Raw genomic sequence first — 13500 nt, forward strand, 5'->3', positions numbered from 1 at the left:
GTGTGTGCCATACCAAGAGCACGCTCGTTTGGTTGTGACATCTCACTGGCTCTCTCTTCTCAGCCTGAAATTACCTCTCTCCCTCTCCCTCCCTGGCTCCCAACCCCCTCTTGTCTGTCTCTCTCCCCAGAGGGTATGAACTGCATGAACAAAGACCATGGCTGTGCCCACATCTGCCGGGAGACGCCCAAAGGTGGGGTGGCCTGCGACTGCAGGCCCGGCTTTGACCTTGCCCCAAACCAGAAGGACTGCGCACGTAGGTAGCTGGAGGCAGATGGGCCAGATACCCCCACACGTCTCCTGCTTTGCTCTGTGGAGGGTCCATCCACTCTGCTGGGTGGTGGCAGGGAGGGCTTTTGGCTATGGGGTGGAGAGAAGGGCAGGGTCTGCCAAGGGGGCCTGGGGTGGCTGGAGGGGCAGGGGCTGTGAGCCCTGGGCCTGGGTTTCCTCACCTGGCAGTACACCCCGGCACAGCCCCAGGAGCTGACCTGAACTTGTGCAGGGCCCCGAATCCAAACACTTCAGTGGGAATGGAGGGGCCACAGCACAGGCCTAAAAGCCCAGGTCCCTCGGTGGGCCTGGGAAACCTCTGATAACGGGGAAGTATAATGACACAAAGGAGAATCGTCCTGGGAGGGCTTGTTCCAGGCCGTGTTGACATTTTCAAGATCAGAATTCAGTTTTTTCAAGATCAGAATTCACAGTGGCCCCTAGAAGGCTGACTGCAAACGGTGAGAACCGGGAGATCTGGGCTGAATGAGGCCTCTGGCCAAAGTGCCAGATCGGGACCTGCTTGGAGGTCACCTGTGGCACTCAGTGTAACCCAGCCTCGTAACATGGTGTATTCAGGAACTTTGTTCATCGCTATGGCAAATGATACCTGACAAGAACAACTCAGAGGAGGAAGTTCATTTAAGGTTCCAGAGGTCAGTGGGGCATGGGGGGAAAAAAAAGCCACTCAGCTCTGCTGCCGGAAGCAGAGAGAGAAGAAGGAAGGGGCTCATGACAAGTGAAACCCCCGAGGCCATGCCCAGCGAGTGTCCTCCCCCGCCTGCCCTGCCTCTGAACCTTCCTGGATTGGAGACGATGCCTTCGACACATGACCACTGGGGGGCCATTCGTTCTACACCCAAACTGTAAAACATATGGTCACCCAGCCCCGCTGCAGGAGTGGAGCCAGGGAACAAAGGAGGGCAGGGCTGAACGCACGCTGCCGTCCTCCCAAACCCCAGGAGCCTCCAGAGCCTCCAGCCACACAACCTCCCTGCAGCTGTGGGAGCGGGGGACGCAGCTACCAGTTGTGGGGAGCAGGGAGGCCCAGTTGGAGCCACGCCTGCCCTAGGTCTGCTCTGCACCAAGGGAGGCTGCGGTAAGCATCTCCCCTTTCAGCCAGGGACCGGGGCATCCTCAGACTCACCTGGGATCCCTAAAAGAGGACGGAGGAGTCCAGTTCTGGGCTCCTGGAGAAAGTGCTCCCCACCCACCTTGCTGAGGCGGGAGAGCGAGGCTGACGCTGGTGGAAAGGAAGCGGCCTTTCATCCTTAACTTGTCCCGTGCAGAAGTTGGCTGGCCGGTGTGGGCCCACCACGCTCAGTCACCGTGACTCTCAGCTGTCACCATCTGTCCCACAAGCAACTCACCACATCTGTCCCAGCTCGGACTCACCGAGGCCCTCGGACTCACATGCATCAGAGGCCACCCATCTCCAGGAGCTCGTGCCCCGGCCCGTGTACAACCCACCCCTTCCCCAGAGTGGGGGCTCTTCCTTCTACCCCGGGCAGGGCCCAGATGTGGAGCAGCCCTCCTCGTAGCCCGTGATGGCAAACTTAAGCATGTATGCTGTCACCCAGCAGGGACAGCCCCAGGGCACCAGCCAGGGCTCCTCCTCCACCCCAGCCGGATTCCTTTAACCGCAGAAAATCCACCTGCCACCTGACCACTTTCAGAGCACAGGATGAGCCTCCACCTTCCTGGGCCTCCTCGCCGGGTGGTCAGCAGCTGCCTTGGCCAGGACAAGCACTCGTGCAGCTTCTGGCAAGCGTGCCCCGCAGTCAGGAGCCAGGCGGAGCTCAGGTGCTGAGAGGACTGGGGCCCCGGCTGGGACCAGCTCGCGCCTCCTCTGTAGCCCTACATCTGGACACGTGTTGCGAGGGGACCGTGTGCTCAGAGCGTCTCCTAGGAGCCGGCTTGGTTGGAAGGTCAGGCTGCCAGAGCACCAAGAAGAGCTCAGCCCTGCCCGGCGTTTGCCGCCTTCGGATCGGCAGTCCTGCCCTCCTGCAGGGCCCGGCATCCCCAGGCTGTGGAGAGCCTGATGGGATCTCTGGGGCCAACCCGCGGCTGATGGCCCTGCGGCCTCCCCAGTCCTTGGCAGGTCTTTGAGATACATAAGCCCGTGTGGAAAGAGCAGGGAGCCCCGTCTCCAGGCACCCAGAGCTTGGAGGGAGCCATCTCCAGTACCTCCTGCCTTTCCCCTGCTCCCTCTGTGCCGGCTCTGAAACGGGACTCCTCAGACCCAGAAGGGCATGTGTTGCCCAGCCCTGAAGGGCGCTGCCCAGCTCTCTGTCCCCCGCCTGGGATCTGTACCGCCCTGCCGCACCTGAGCCCTGGGCTTCCCTGGGTCTCCTCCTAGCCAGAGAGACAAGCTATTTCGGAGATGAGAGGTTGGACCTCTAGGCTGTGGCTCCACCCAGGTGCTGAGAAGGGCAGGAGGAAGTATTCACGGCATTTCAGCACTTCGCAGCTCCTGAAAACTGTACCCTGGAAGCCGTGGCCAGAGGCAGCTGGCCACCAGAGCCTCTGGCTGCTGCGGACAGCATCTGGGTCCCCAGCAGACACTTGTCCCCGTCGAGCCATTCTCTTTACATCTCATCTGCTGTGGAGCCTGCGTGTGCCGGGAGACCAAGGGCTCCACCTCCAGGATGGGCTTGCCCAGGAAGCTCCCTGTGACGGAGTTGTGTCTGCGGGGTGCAGAAGTCCATTCTGAGCCGCTCGGGTCCCTCCCCGGCGAGCCGCCGCGCTGACCTCCCCGGCCACCAGCGGCGCTCCTGAGCCAGCCTAACAGGACAGGATGCATGCAAGCTCGGGGTTTGGAATTTGGGGCCCTTCCAACTGCAACCATGGTGCTCTGAGATTTATTTTTGCATATCTGCTCATGACCAGGGTTTGCCGAGCACACCAGCAGGGCAGACAGCAGTGTGGAAGAACCCTCGGGGTACCCAAGACACCTCGAGGCTGGCATGGCACAGAGGCTGGCCTCTGCAGCGGGCTCCCTGGTGGGAGGAAGCAGGCGCTAGGGGGCTCTCCACAGAGACCCCGATGCCCGCATTTTTCTCCAGCAATACTGCTCACCCTGGAAGTAATAACATGGCTTCTTTGAAATGAATTCAGACATGCAGTTTCCCTCCTTCCGACCGGTGCACTTGTTCAGCTCTTTTCGGCTGGCCCGGGCTGCGGAGGCTGTGGAACACAGTGAGATTCTGTGCTGAAGGACACCAAGTCCTCCAGACCACAGGCGTCGCCGACCGCGTGACTCGGTCTGTGTAGGGCACTTACAGCACTGCCTCAGGCGACATCAACCACTAAATTCTGTCTGAGCATTGCTGAGCTCCAGGAGGATCAGGCCCCGGTGCGGGGAGAGCCCAAGGTGGCTGGCTGCAGAGACCCAGAGAAGTGGACAGCTGTGGAGACATCTCTGCACACACCCCAGAAACACAGACCAAGGATGCAGAGCTCTGCGAGAACTAAGGATATGAGAGTTACCTTGAACCACGGCCACCAATCAACATCACTGACTGCGTCCTGTTACTAACAGACGGGCGGTGCTATGAAATGTTCCCTTTCTCAGCCTCCAGCTGTGTGCTGGCTCCTCTGGGCCCAGTTGACCAGCCTGTTCTCAGCCCCACCCCACTCGCCTCCAGTTCCGCCTGAGACCCAGGGGGGCGCAGGTGGCGGGAGGTGCATGCGCGGCTACAGCCCAACAAGCCCATTCGTGGCCACCGTGACCCTTTGCCCTCACCCCGGCCCGCAAAGAAACAGCCAGCGCCCACACACTAATACTTTTGTCCTTCTGTTTATACACACATGTGCACGCTTGGGCCTAACTAGTCACCTGTAACTATGGGAACGGAGGCTGCCAGCACAGCTGTGAGGACACGGACACGGGCCCCACATGTGGCTGCCACCAGAAGTACGCCCTGCACTCGGATGGCCGGACCTGCATCGGTAAGGAGGTGCCCGGGCTGAGTCGGCAGCCCCGCCCAGTCCGTGACCCCAGGGGAAGGCTGAAGAGAACCAAGGAAAGGAAGGCCCCCGGTGGTGACAGGGAGGACAGGTGTCCCCCAGGGCAGCGCTTGTGGACACTGACCCTGGGCCCCGCGGCCTCCCTCCCCTCCGCGGCCATGCTCCCAGCCTCCCTTGCGGGGTGTCTGCTGTCCTGATCTTCCATTGGGGCTGGCCTCGGGCAGGTGATCTGCAGGGAAGAGGAAGGTGTGCACCTCAGAAGGGCGCTGTCCCTGAAGCACCGGTGTTTCCTTCCGTGTAGCCTGAGTGACCGCCATTAGTCCTGTGAATGCCCCCGGGAGTCCCAGAACCCCGGAGTCTCCCTCAGAACCATGGCCGTAAGGGGGTGCTGCACACCCCGCATGCACAGGCGGGCCAGGTGTGGGAGCTGTCAGCTGTGGCAGGGCATCCTCCCCACCTGAAGTCCCTCCCCCTCAGCGACGCCCGACCCCACCTGCCCGCTGCGCGGAGTCCCCATCTGAGGCTCCCTGGGGGAGCTGGGCCGATCGTGATTATCCCACATCACAGTCACAGACCGTTTTTTCTCCTGCTCAAAAGTAACAGCAATATTTTTAACTGAGAAAGGGGGACTTCAGAGCTGGCGCCAGGCCCACCCTCTTCTTTCTTTCTCCTGGCTGCCGGCCTGGCACCCGACCCAAGCAGCGGTCCTGGACGTTGCTTTTTGGTCAAAGCCCCATTTCCAGTTGGCGGCTCGGGAGGTGTTGCTTGAGGGGCTTTTGAGGAACTGAAAGGGGGCTGTGTGCCAGGGTGAGCCCAGGAGGGCCTGAGTTGCTGTCTGCGCGCCCTGTGACTGCTCCCCGCTGGCGCCTCCACAGCCCGGGCCGGTCACAGGGGCTGCTGCCTGCCGTGGGCCTCCCTCCTCTGTGGTCTCTCCTCTCAAACGGCGTTTTTATTTTGTGTTATCTCATTCCTCCTGCTTTTCTGGTGATGGTCCCTGATTGCCTGTCTTGTCTGATAACTGACATTCATTAAGTAATTCCTGAGCCAAAAGCCAAAAGCAAACCAACCATCCTAAAAACAAACAAACAAACAAACAAATTAAAAGCCACATCAGGTCTCAGACCAGTGTCTCTTTTGCAGCCTGATTCCATCTAGAACCTCCTGTCTCCTGCCCCTGCCCTCCTGCCCACCGCCCCTCCTGGGCTCTCCCAGGCCCCCTCCTCCCTCCCGTCTCGTCTGCTACAAGTCTCCCTGGGCTTGGCCATCCCCAGCAGGGCCAGGTCCGTGGCCACTGCGCCGGTGCCGCAGCTGCCGGGCCAGTGCACACCCAGCCCGTGTCTAACACCCGTCTGTGTCCTCTACACCCGTCCTTTCTCTTTTTTTCAACATCTTTTTCACGTGACGGTCCCTGTTGATCTGCTTTCTGTGTAACTGCTATGTACTTCCTCCCCTCGTTAGAAACCACTTTCCCACCCAGCTCCGCTGAGGCCTCCACACTCAGCCAGGACGAGAAGCCTTTCCCCTGGCTTTGCCCACCGTGCCAGCCTCCCCTGGGCACAGGGCCTTGCTGCGTTTCTGACCCACAAAGAAAGGCAGCCCGCTAACCCGCTGCCTACCCACCGGGCGCCTCGACCTGGCTCCGTGCCACGGGAGCGCCTGGCCAGCGCAGGGCCCATCCTCCTCGCACACTCCCAAGACGACTGACCCTCTCTGCCACCCAGCCGGCCAAGCACTTGAATGTTGAGTTCTAGTCCTCTAGACAAGCAGGCAACCAGCGCTGCCCGAGTCGACCCCTGGTTTCTCTGTACCTGTTACTGGGACCCATTACTCTCTGTGGGTGTGGATGTGTGCGGTGTGGATGTGCGGATGTGTGCGTTTTCCTCCATGGTTTGCTCTTAATTTTGCATGTGTGACACCTTTTCCTGTCCTTGTGACAGGACATCTGCTGTCCCAGGCGCATCCATCACCGGACCTCGCGGCCCCATCCCCTTGTCCCGTGCCTAGGCCTGTGCCTGCCTCTCCAGCCTGAGCCATGGGGGTCTGTAACCGCTGGTCCCGGCTTCCGCAGACGCTCTCACCCCAGCCGCCACCCCTCCTCTGCTCGCACAGGGGTCTGCGTCCCATCTGTTCTTGGGTCACGCTGTGTCGCCCCTTTCTGCACGCCTCTGCCTCCCATGGCCGCTCCGCTCCGCCCTGCCGCGCCCACCCTGGAGGCTCCTGGGATTAGCCCTTGGCACGGCCACCGAGCTGGCCCAGCATGCTGCGTTGGCTTTGCGTGCGCCACGCCGAGGCTGACTGGCGGGCGCGGGAAGTGGGCTGTCATTAACCACCGGCTCCGTGTTTGTCCCTTACTTGTGTTTTAGACAAGGATGAGGCTGCAATTGAGCGCTCTCAGCTCAGTGCCACGTCAGTAGCTGATGTGGACAAGCGGGTGAGACGGCGGCTCCTCATGGGTAACACTCCTCTTCCACTTCCTTTGTTGTTCTTGCCCTGTTGTGCGTGCGGGTGCGGGTGCGGGTGTGAGTGTGTGCACGTGCCGGCCTGGGAGTGTGAGAATGGGTGTGTGTGCGTGTGAGTAAGTGTCAGTGCGGTGTGCTGTGTGCCCGTGTATGCAGTCACGCGTGCCGGCTGTGAGTGCGGGGGGTCTCCACTGCAGATGGGGATTCGCTTGGGGTAAACGCCACCAAACACGCTTGTTTCTTTATATGTTTGTAGCAAAGAACCCGGTGCTCACGTGTCATGGCCCAAGCGTGTCAGGACGTTCTCTGTGAGCCTCCTCCGCTTGTAGAGAGCCCTGCGTGTGCGCCTAGGGCCCCGGAGCAGCGCAGCCAGGCTGAGGCTCAGAACCGAGGCGGCCTTGGTGGGGAGGGCCGGGCGGCAGGGCGCCCTGCCTCCTGGGGAAAGCCAGCTGGTTCTCAGGGCGTAGGAGGCCTGCTGGCAGAGCTGACCCTGGGCCAGTGTGAGGAGGCGGCAGAGAGAAAGACTGCTCGGGACAGGGCGTGAGGCGTAGAGCAGGGAGGCAAGGCGGCCTTGCTCCTCGTCCCTCCCGCAGCCCCGGAGCCGCTGGTCCCCAGCCGCACGCGTTGCACCTGCAGCCTGCTGGGTGGAACTCTGACGGCTCCCCCCAGCCTCAAATGCTGTGAGTCAGGAGGTACCATTCCTCAGAGGAGACCCCGAGGCTGCCTGGGGTGCCCAGGCTTCCCTAGGGACGCACACTCCCCCACCTGGCTTGTCAGCCCAGAGGTCATGGCACATGAGGCCTCTCAATGTCAGGGCAGGCGCTGGAGGTCAGAGCCAAGGGCCCCCGGGGGCTCACCAAGCTCTGTGTTCTTCTCGTGGCCCTCCCAGGGGGCAGGAGGGAGGTCCAGGGGGCAGATGGAAGGGGTAGCCAGGTATGGGAGTGGAAGGCTGGGGGCCTGGCCGTGGTGCTGGGCAGGCCGCAGCCCATGCAGGCGGGGTCCCCTGCTGCTCAGATGAGGTCTCCCAGGCTGGAGCGCTCTGGGCACTGCCCCTGGGCATAGCGGCAGGCAGGACAGATCAGCCCAGACCCTGCTGTCCAGTGTGGACAGGAGCGGGAGCTGGATCCTGCAGACTGGTGGGCTCTCCAGTCTAGGCCCTAGTGCCCAGGCGTGACCTCAGGAACATGAAAGTCAGTGCAGTGGACTCTGGGATGGCGGCTGGTGGTGGGCAGTGGGAGCCCTGAGTGGCCAGGGTCCTGGAGCCACCCTGAGGACCCAGGACTGGGTCTCACTAGGAGCAACGGGTGCTGCTGGCTAGGCCTGAGCTGCCTAGTTAAAATTAAGCAGAAGACACAGAATACAGGAGCCCATGGGAAGCAGCCTGCCCGCTGAGAGCCTCTCGGCTCCTGTGTGGATCCTGCCTGCTTTTCTTCTCCCTGAGCCGCAGCATAGTGACCACAGGGTCCCACGTTCAGAGACTGGGACGTGGCATTAGCTAAAGCTGCACTGGCTCCGGGCAGGACCGCTGGGACTCCGCCTGCTGGCGGTCTCAGATGGAGCCACGGAGGGAGGGCCCTGTGCCCCTAGTGAATGGCTCCCACCCTGCCGCTGCCCGGCCTGGCTGCCGCTCTAGAGTAGGGATGAGGAAAGAGACCTCGGAGAGCCGAGGGCAGCCGAGGCATCGGCACAGCGGCCTGGGGCCTTGGGGCCCCACAAGCCACCACCTTGGGTTCTCGGTGGCCATCACTCGACAGTGTCCACCCCCAGTGCCGCTCAGGGCCAGCCACCGGGCAGATGCTTACCCTAAGAGGCCTCAGAGCAGAGTCAAGGACAGATGCCATTAAAGTCAGTTAAGCTCCTTGCGCTGAGAGGCTTGGTGATAAATCTCATCACCTGGCAGACTTCCCGTGTGAAGCAGCGGGTCCCAGCTGGGGTACAGATGTGCACCCCTGCCCAGGATGGCTGAGATGCCAGGCTTGTCCGCCCCGGTCCCGCATTGCGTTCCTTTCTCAGAAGCGTGCTTAGGAGGGGTACACGTGTGTTTTCTGGGGCTGCCGTTGACTCATTGCCACCATCTTGGTGGCTTAACACACCATTGCCAGCAGTAGGTCGGAAATTTGATCTCTCCTCTCCAGAAGGCACCAGGAGTAGAGCCCAGCAAGCCAGTCCTGGCCATACCCCGACACAGAGTACCTGCCTTGCCGGGCGTGGTGGCGCACGCTTGTAATCCCCGCGCTTGAGAGGCAGAGACAGGAGGATCGCGCAGGTTCGAAGCAAGCCGTGCTGGCGTAAGAGACCCTGTTTCAAAAATATAAAATAGGTCTGGGAGTGTAGCCCGGAGGAAGAAGGGCTTCCAGGAACCCCAGTACCACCAAAAAAAAAAAAAAGAGTACCTGCCTCCAGGCCAGCGTCCTGCCAGCGACCCTCAGTTCTGCCTCCTCTGGGCCTTGAGCTGAGCCCACCCTCACTGAGAGCCCAAGATAACATGGGTCCTAGAAGAGGACACTGAGGCATGGAAGGGCCGCTAGGAGTTCCTGCCCCTCTTCTCCTAAAGCTGAAGCTCTCTGCCCCCCACTCCTCTGAGGCTGGCAGAAGGGGGTGCTCAGCGGTGCTTATATAGTCAGAGCAAATGGCGCTGGTGCTGGGCATGAGGCCCCCGAACTGTTCCTGCCCCTTGTACCTTAAGGGCCTCCATCAGAGCCCCCGGGACACGGGCATCGCCCAGGGGCTCCAGACCTGCAGGACAGAAACAGCACGTTGGCCTTGAGCCAGCATGCCTGGGTCCCAGCCCTCCCCACCCAGGAAGCCATGATATCTGGAGCAAGTGTCCTAACTTCTCCCTGAGCCTATTTCCCCATCTGCCCAGGGGGCTCCTGTAGCACGTACTGCCGGGAGCTGTCGTGAGTGAGATGAGCTGGCAGAGAAGGTGTTTGGCATCAGCAGTGCTCACTGAGTGCCCGCCCTTGGCCCGGTAGCCCCAGGGCAAATGCAAGGACAGGGAAGCAGCCGGGAGCTGGGTTCCAGCCGAGCGGGCAGTGCACAGGCAGAGCCTGGGCCACCCCTGGACCTTCCCCACCCTTCCTCCCCAGACCTATCTCCCCAACCCCTGGCCATCTCGGCTGCCTCCCTCAGCCAAGGCCTCTGGCGCCTGGGTAAGTAGCCGGCACCAGGCTACGCAGCTGTACAAGGCCCACACTCCTCTGGGAGCAGCCTTCTCCCCTGAACCCCCGTTCCCCCCACTAGGCACAATCCTCTGCACCCTGCCCAGCTCAGAGGAGGCAGCAAGGGAGAGGCTGTCAGGGCCCCGTGGGCACGGCAGCGCACACAGGGCCACTCCATCCGGAGAATCCCAGGAAGGGCTGGAGAGCAGGGCCACTGTGGGGTGATGGCAGCTCCCATTCAGAAGCACAGGCTGGGCTGTGCACTATCCCAGCCCAGGGCCAGCGTGGCTACCCTGCGAGTGGGCTCCGGCCAGTGTGCTCTCTCACCTCGACAGTCACATCCCTGCTTCTCCCCACCCGGCTGTGGGACCAGACCCCCGCAGGCTCCTCTGCCCCCCCCCAGCGGCACCTGCCTGCCCCTCGCGTCCTCAGCTCACACGTCCACCCCCTCCTGGATGCCCCCTCTGTCCACCTCCGGGACTGCTCAGAGGAGGGCCACCCAGCACTCTGCCCAGTGCCATTCTGCATAGTTCTGCCTGGCCCATCCTGACCCCCTGGCACTCCCTGTACCCACCTTCCCACTCCCCCTCCTAGCTGGGGCAGAGACAGGGTCTACACCCACACAGTGGGGCTCAGGAGAAGGGCAGGACAGAGATTGCACGTCCTGGAAGCGGGAGGGGCTCAGGCAACTCTCAGCGCACCCCAGGAGGGAATGAACACGGGCAGTGCTCAGTCCAAGCACCCAGGAGAAAAGGGCCAGGTAGTGAGCACCCAGCCACTGGCCTGGCCTTTATGTGGCTGTCTCTGGTCACCAGACTGGTGCACATGAGCACACACACACACACACACACACACACACACACACACACCCCTCTGGGCTGGTGGAAGGCAGGCCGGCTCTCTGGGTGTAAGGCACTGTGGGCAGAGACAGTGCCCCGTGGGAGGGAGAGTGCTGGCTGCCCTAGGCAGGGAAACCCGCCTTAAGGGGCGTCACCTGCCAAGGCCACCCCGCAAGGGGCAGGGCCTGGTCCTGCCCCTTTTAGAGACCAAGCCTGCTGTAGGGTCCCTCTGCTCAGTGGCCACCTTACCCTAGCCCCACATTTTCATGCTTCCCCCTCAGTGGGGGTGGCACACTGAACCCCCACAGTCCTCAGTCCTCCTCTAATGTCCAGACACCTGAGCCCGCACCTCCCTGCCCAGCCCCACTGGGGACCAAAGGCAGCCAGGGCCATGTTTCCTGGGCACCTGGACAGGCCCAGCTCTGCCTTACCTCCTTCATGGGTTCCCTGGCCCCTCAGGATTTGGTCCACCTGGGCCCCGAAGCCCTTCCCGTGTGACCCCAGTGCCCTCTGCCACCCAATCGCCTCACCTCCATTCTCACTTCCTGATTGATGTCTGTGCAACCAGGTCCGGGCCCAGCCCTGCAGCATGCAGGTGGGTGGTGTCCCCTGAAGCCACAAGCAACACAGGCCTTCAGCTGAGGCCTGAGAAGCCTGGGATGGAAGCAGAAAGTCGGCCCGGCCCCGCCCACCCTGCTCACCGCCCTCCCCTCCCCAAGATCGCGAGCTGGTCCAGTTGAAGGTGGCTAGGTGATGGAACAGTCCGGGGTGAGCAGCCATCTGTCCAGAGTAGCCAGCAGTTCCGAGCTTGAGGAGAGACTTCCTGGGCTGGCCTGACCTGCCTTCTGTCTCAGAGCAGGGACAGCTGGGACCAGAGCACAACTCTAGCCAGAGGATGACGCCTCTCGCTGGTGCCGTCCTGGTTTCCCAGTCGCCAGCTGGGTCAGTGTGCCAGGGTCAGCTCCTATCTCTGAGTTTTAGTTTCTTGGGGGCACAGAGGGGCCTCCATCCCTAGCAAGGTTCAGACAGGCCGCTTGAAGCACCCAGCCCGTGTAGCACAAAGCAGGTGCTAGCTAGGCCTTGGGCCATCCTCTCCATCATCTTCCCAGGCGGTAGCGCTTGGCCAGGGCACCTGGACAGCCATGATGAGGTGAGAGGCCACGGCCTGCCTGGCCTTGGTCAGAGCATCCTGCTGGGTATTGGGAAGCAGGAAGAGCCAGCAGGGTGAACAGGCACCATCGCCCACACCCATGAGGTCACGGGTAGGCGGCCTGGGACCAGGATGTAACACTGCTGCAGGCCCCCAAGTACAGAGAGGTGTGCTCAGGAGACCTTAGCTGTCCTCAGCCAAGTCCCCAGGGCAAACATCAGGAACCTGGACCAAGAGCTAGGTGTTCTGGTGCACCCCTATAATCCCAGCACTTGGGAGGCTGAGACGAGAGGATTGCAGGTTAGAGACCAGCCTCAGCAGCTCAGGGAGACTCCCAGCAACCTAAGTGACTCAGTTTCAAAACAAAAATTAAGAAAAGGGTTTGGGGTGTAGCTTAAAGGTAGAATGCCCCTGGGTTTAATAGGAAGGAAGGGAGGAAGGAAGGAAACGAAACGAAACCTGGACCAAGGCTTCCCCTCTTGAGCAGCCCTGGGCTGACCCAGTGTGCACAAGACAGCACACTCCCTCCATCGGAGGCAGACAGCTGTGGTCCTGTCCCAGCACACTGCACAGGGCTGGGCATGGGCGTGCGCAGTGAGCATTTGCTGCTGTTGACAGGGTGCTCTGCACACAAGGGTCTGACCCCCAAGCCTCCCGGCGTGGCGGGGTCGCCCAGCACAGGGGAAGCGCCCTGGCCCCGCTGTTCACCAGCTGCATGGCCGGCTCCAAAGCCTTTCCTGACCCTCTGTGGAGCGGAAGGTGATCCCACCTCCCTCTGAGGGTCCTTTGTCTGCCAAAGGCCTCCCCTCTGCCAGGGTAGGGGCAGGGTTTGGGGACAGAGAGAGACACTGCCAACAGCCCTGCGCCCATATAAAACCTCCCTCATCCTAAGAGTGGACAGAACATAGACCCTGCGAGCCACGCGCAGAAGCCCCTCCCGAGGTCTGCTGTCTCCTCCTGGGTAGGCCTGCTCCTGGTGCCTTCTGCCCGCAGGCCCTCCACCCTGTGTGCCTCAGACCGCAGGGGTCCTCAGCCCAGGGCTTCTGCCTCCTGAGCCCTGCTGTGAAGAGCCCCCAACACACGCATGCACGCGCGCACGCGCTCACACACACACACACACACACACACCAGGGTGGCTTGCTACATTCACAGAGCAACCCTGGAGCTCCTGAGGATGGGTCTAGTGTTGGAAATTTACCCCACAGAGAAGTCTCGTGAGCAGGGTGGTTCTCAGGAGATGGAGACCCTGCAGGATGGGGTGGGGCTCCCAGGCCTCAGTCACCCAGGCAGAGTCCAGGACAGGCCAAGGCTGCCGCAGGGCCAGGGAGGCCCTTTGAGCATGGCCAGAGCAGCGCCAGGGAGAGCTTCCTGAGCCGCCCCTCCCCACCCTGGCCGACAGCACTCCAACATGGACATCTGCTGGGCCAGAGGCAAAGGAGGACTCTGGCACCACAGTCAGGACCAGGGTGTAGGCGCTCGGCAGACAGGTCAAGCCGAGTGACAGGAGGTGGAGCGAGCGGCCACACTCTCTGTGAGCAGCACAGGGCTGGACAAGTTCAGAGGGCCACAGGGAGCCGGGCAAGAGAGGGCCACTGCATAGGGGCCAGGCCAGGGAGAGACTTGTCCCAGCGTGACAGGAGCCAGAGGAGGGT

At 61.9% G+C, this 13500-nt stretch overlaps 1 protein-coding gene across 3 annotated transcripts in view; it reads left to right on the top strand.

Annotated features, from left to right (window-relative positions):
* SCUBE1 (signal peptide, CUB domain and EGF like domain containing 1) overlaps positions 1-13500 on the top strand; it is a gene marked incomplete at both ends in the record, with an annotated part of 120223 nt that overhangs the window by 66511 nt on the left and 40212 nt on the right. Inside the window, 3 exons of one of the 3 annotated variants that reach the window (XM_080705478.1) lie at positions 131-256; positions 4105-4221; positions 6603-6692. The exons of 1 other annotated variant lie outside the window; for it this stretch is intronic. In XM_080705478.1, coding sequence (XP_080561604.1) covers positions 131-256; positions 4105-4221; positions 6603-6692 — 333 coding nt within the window. The remainder of the gene's footprint in view (positions 1-130; positions 257-4104; positions 4222-6602; positions 6693-13500) is intronic. One more of the 3 variants, XM_080705479.1, reaches the window with a different exon arrangement.

Source organism: Muscardinus avellanarius, assembly GCF_963383645.1.
Source record: "Muscardinus avellanarius genome assembly, chromosome: 11".
Lineage (NCBI taxonomy): Eukaryota > Metazoa > Chordata > Mammalia > Rodentia > Gliridae > Muscardinus > Muscardinus avellanarius.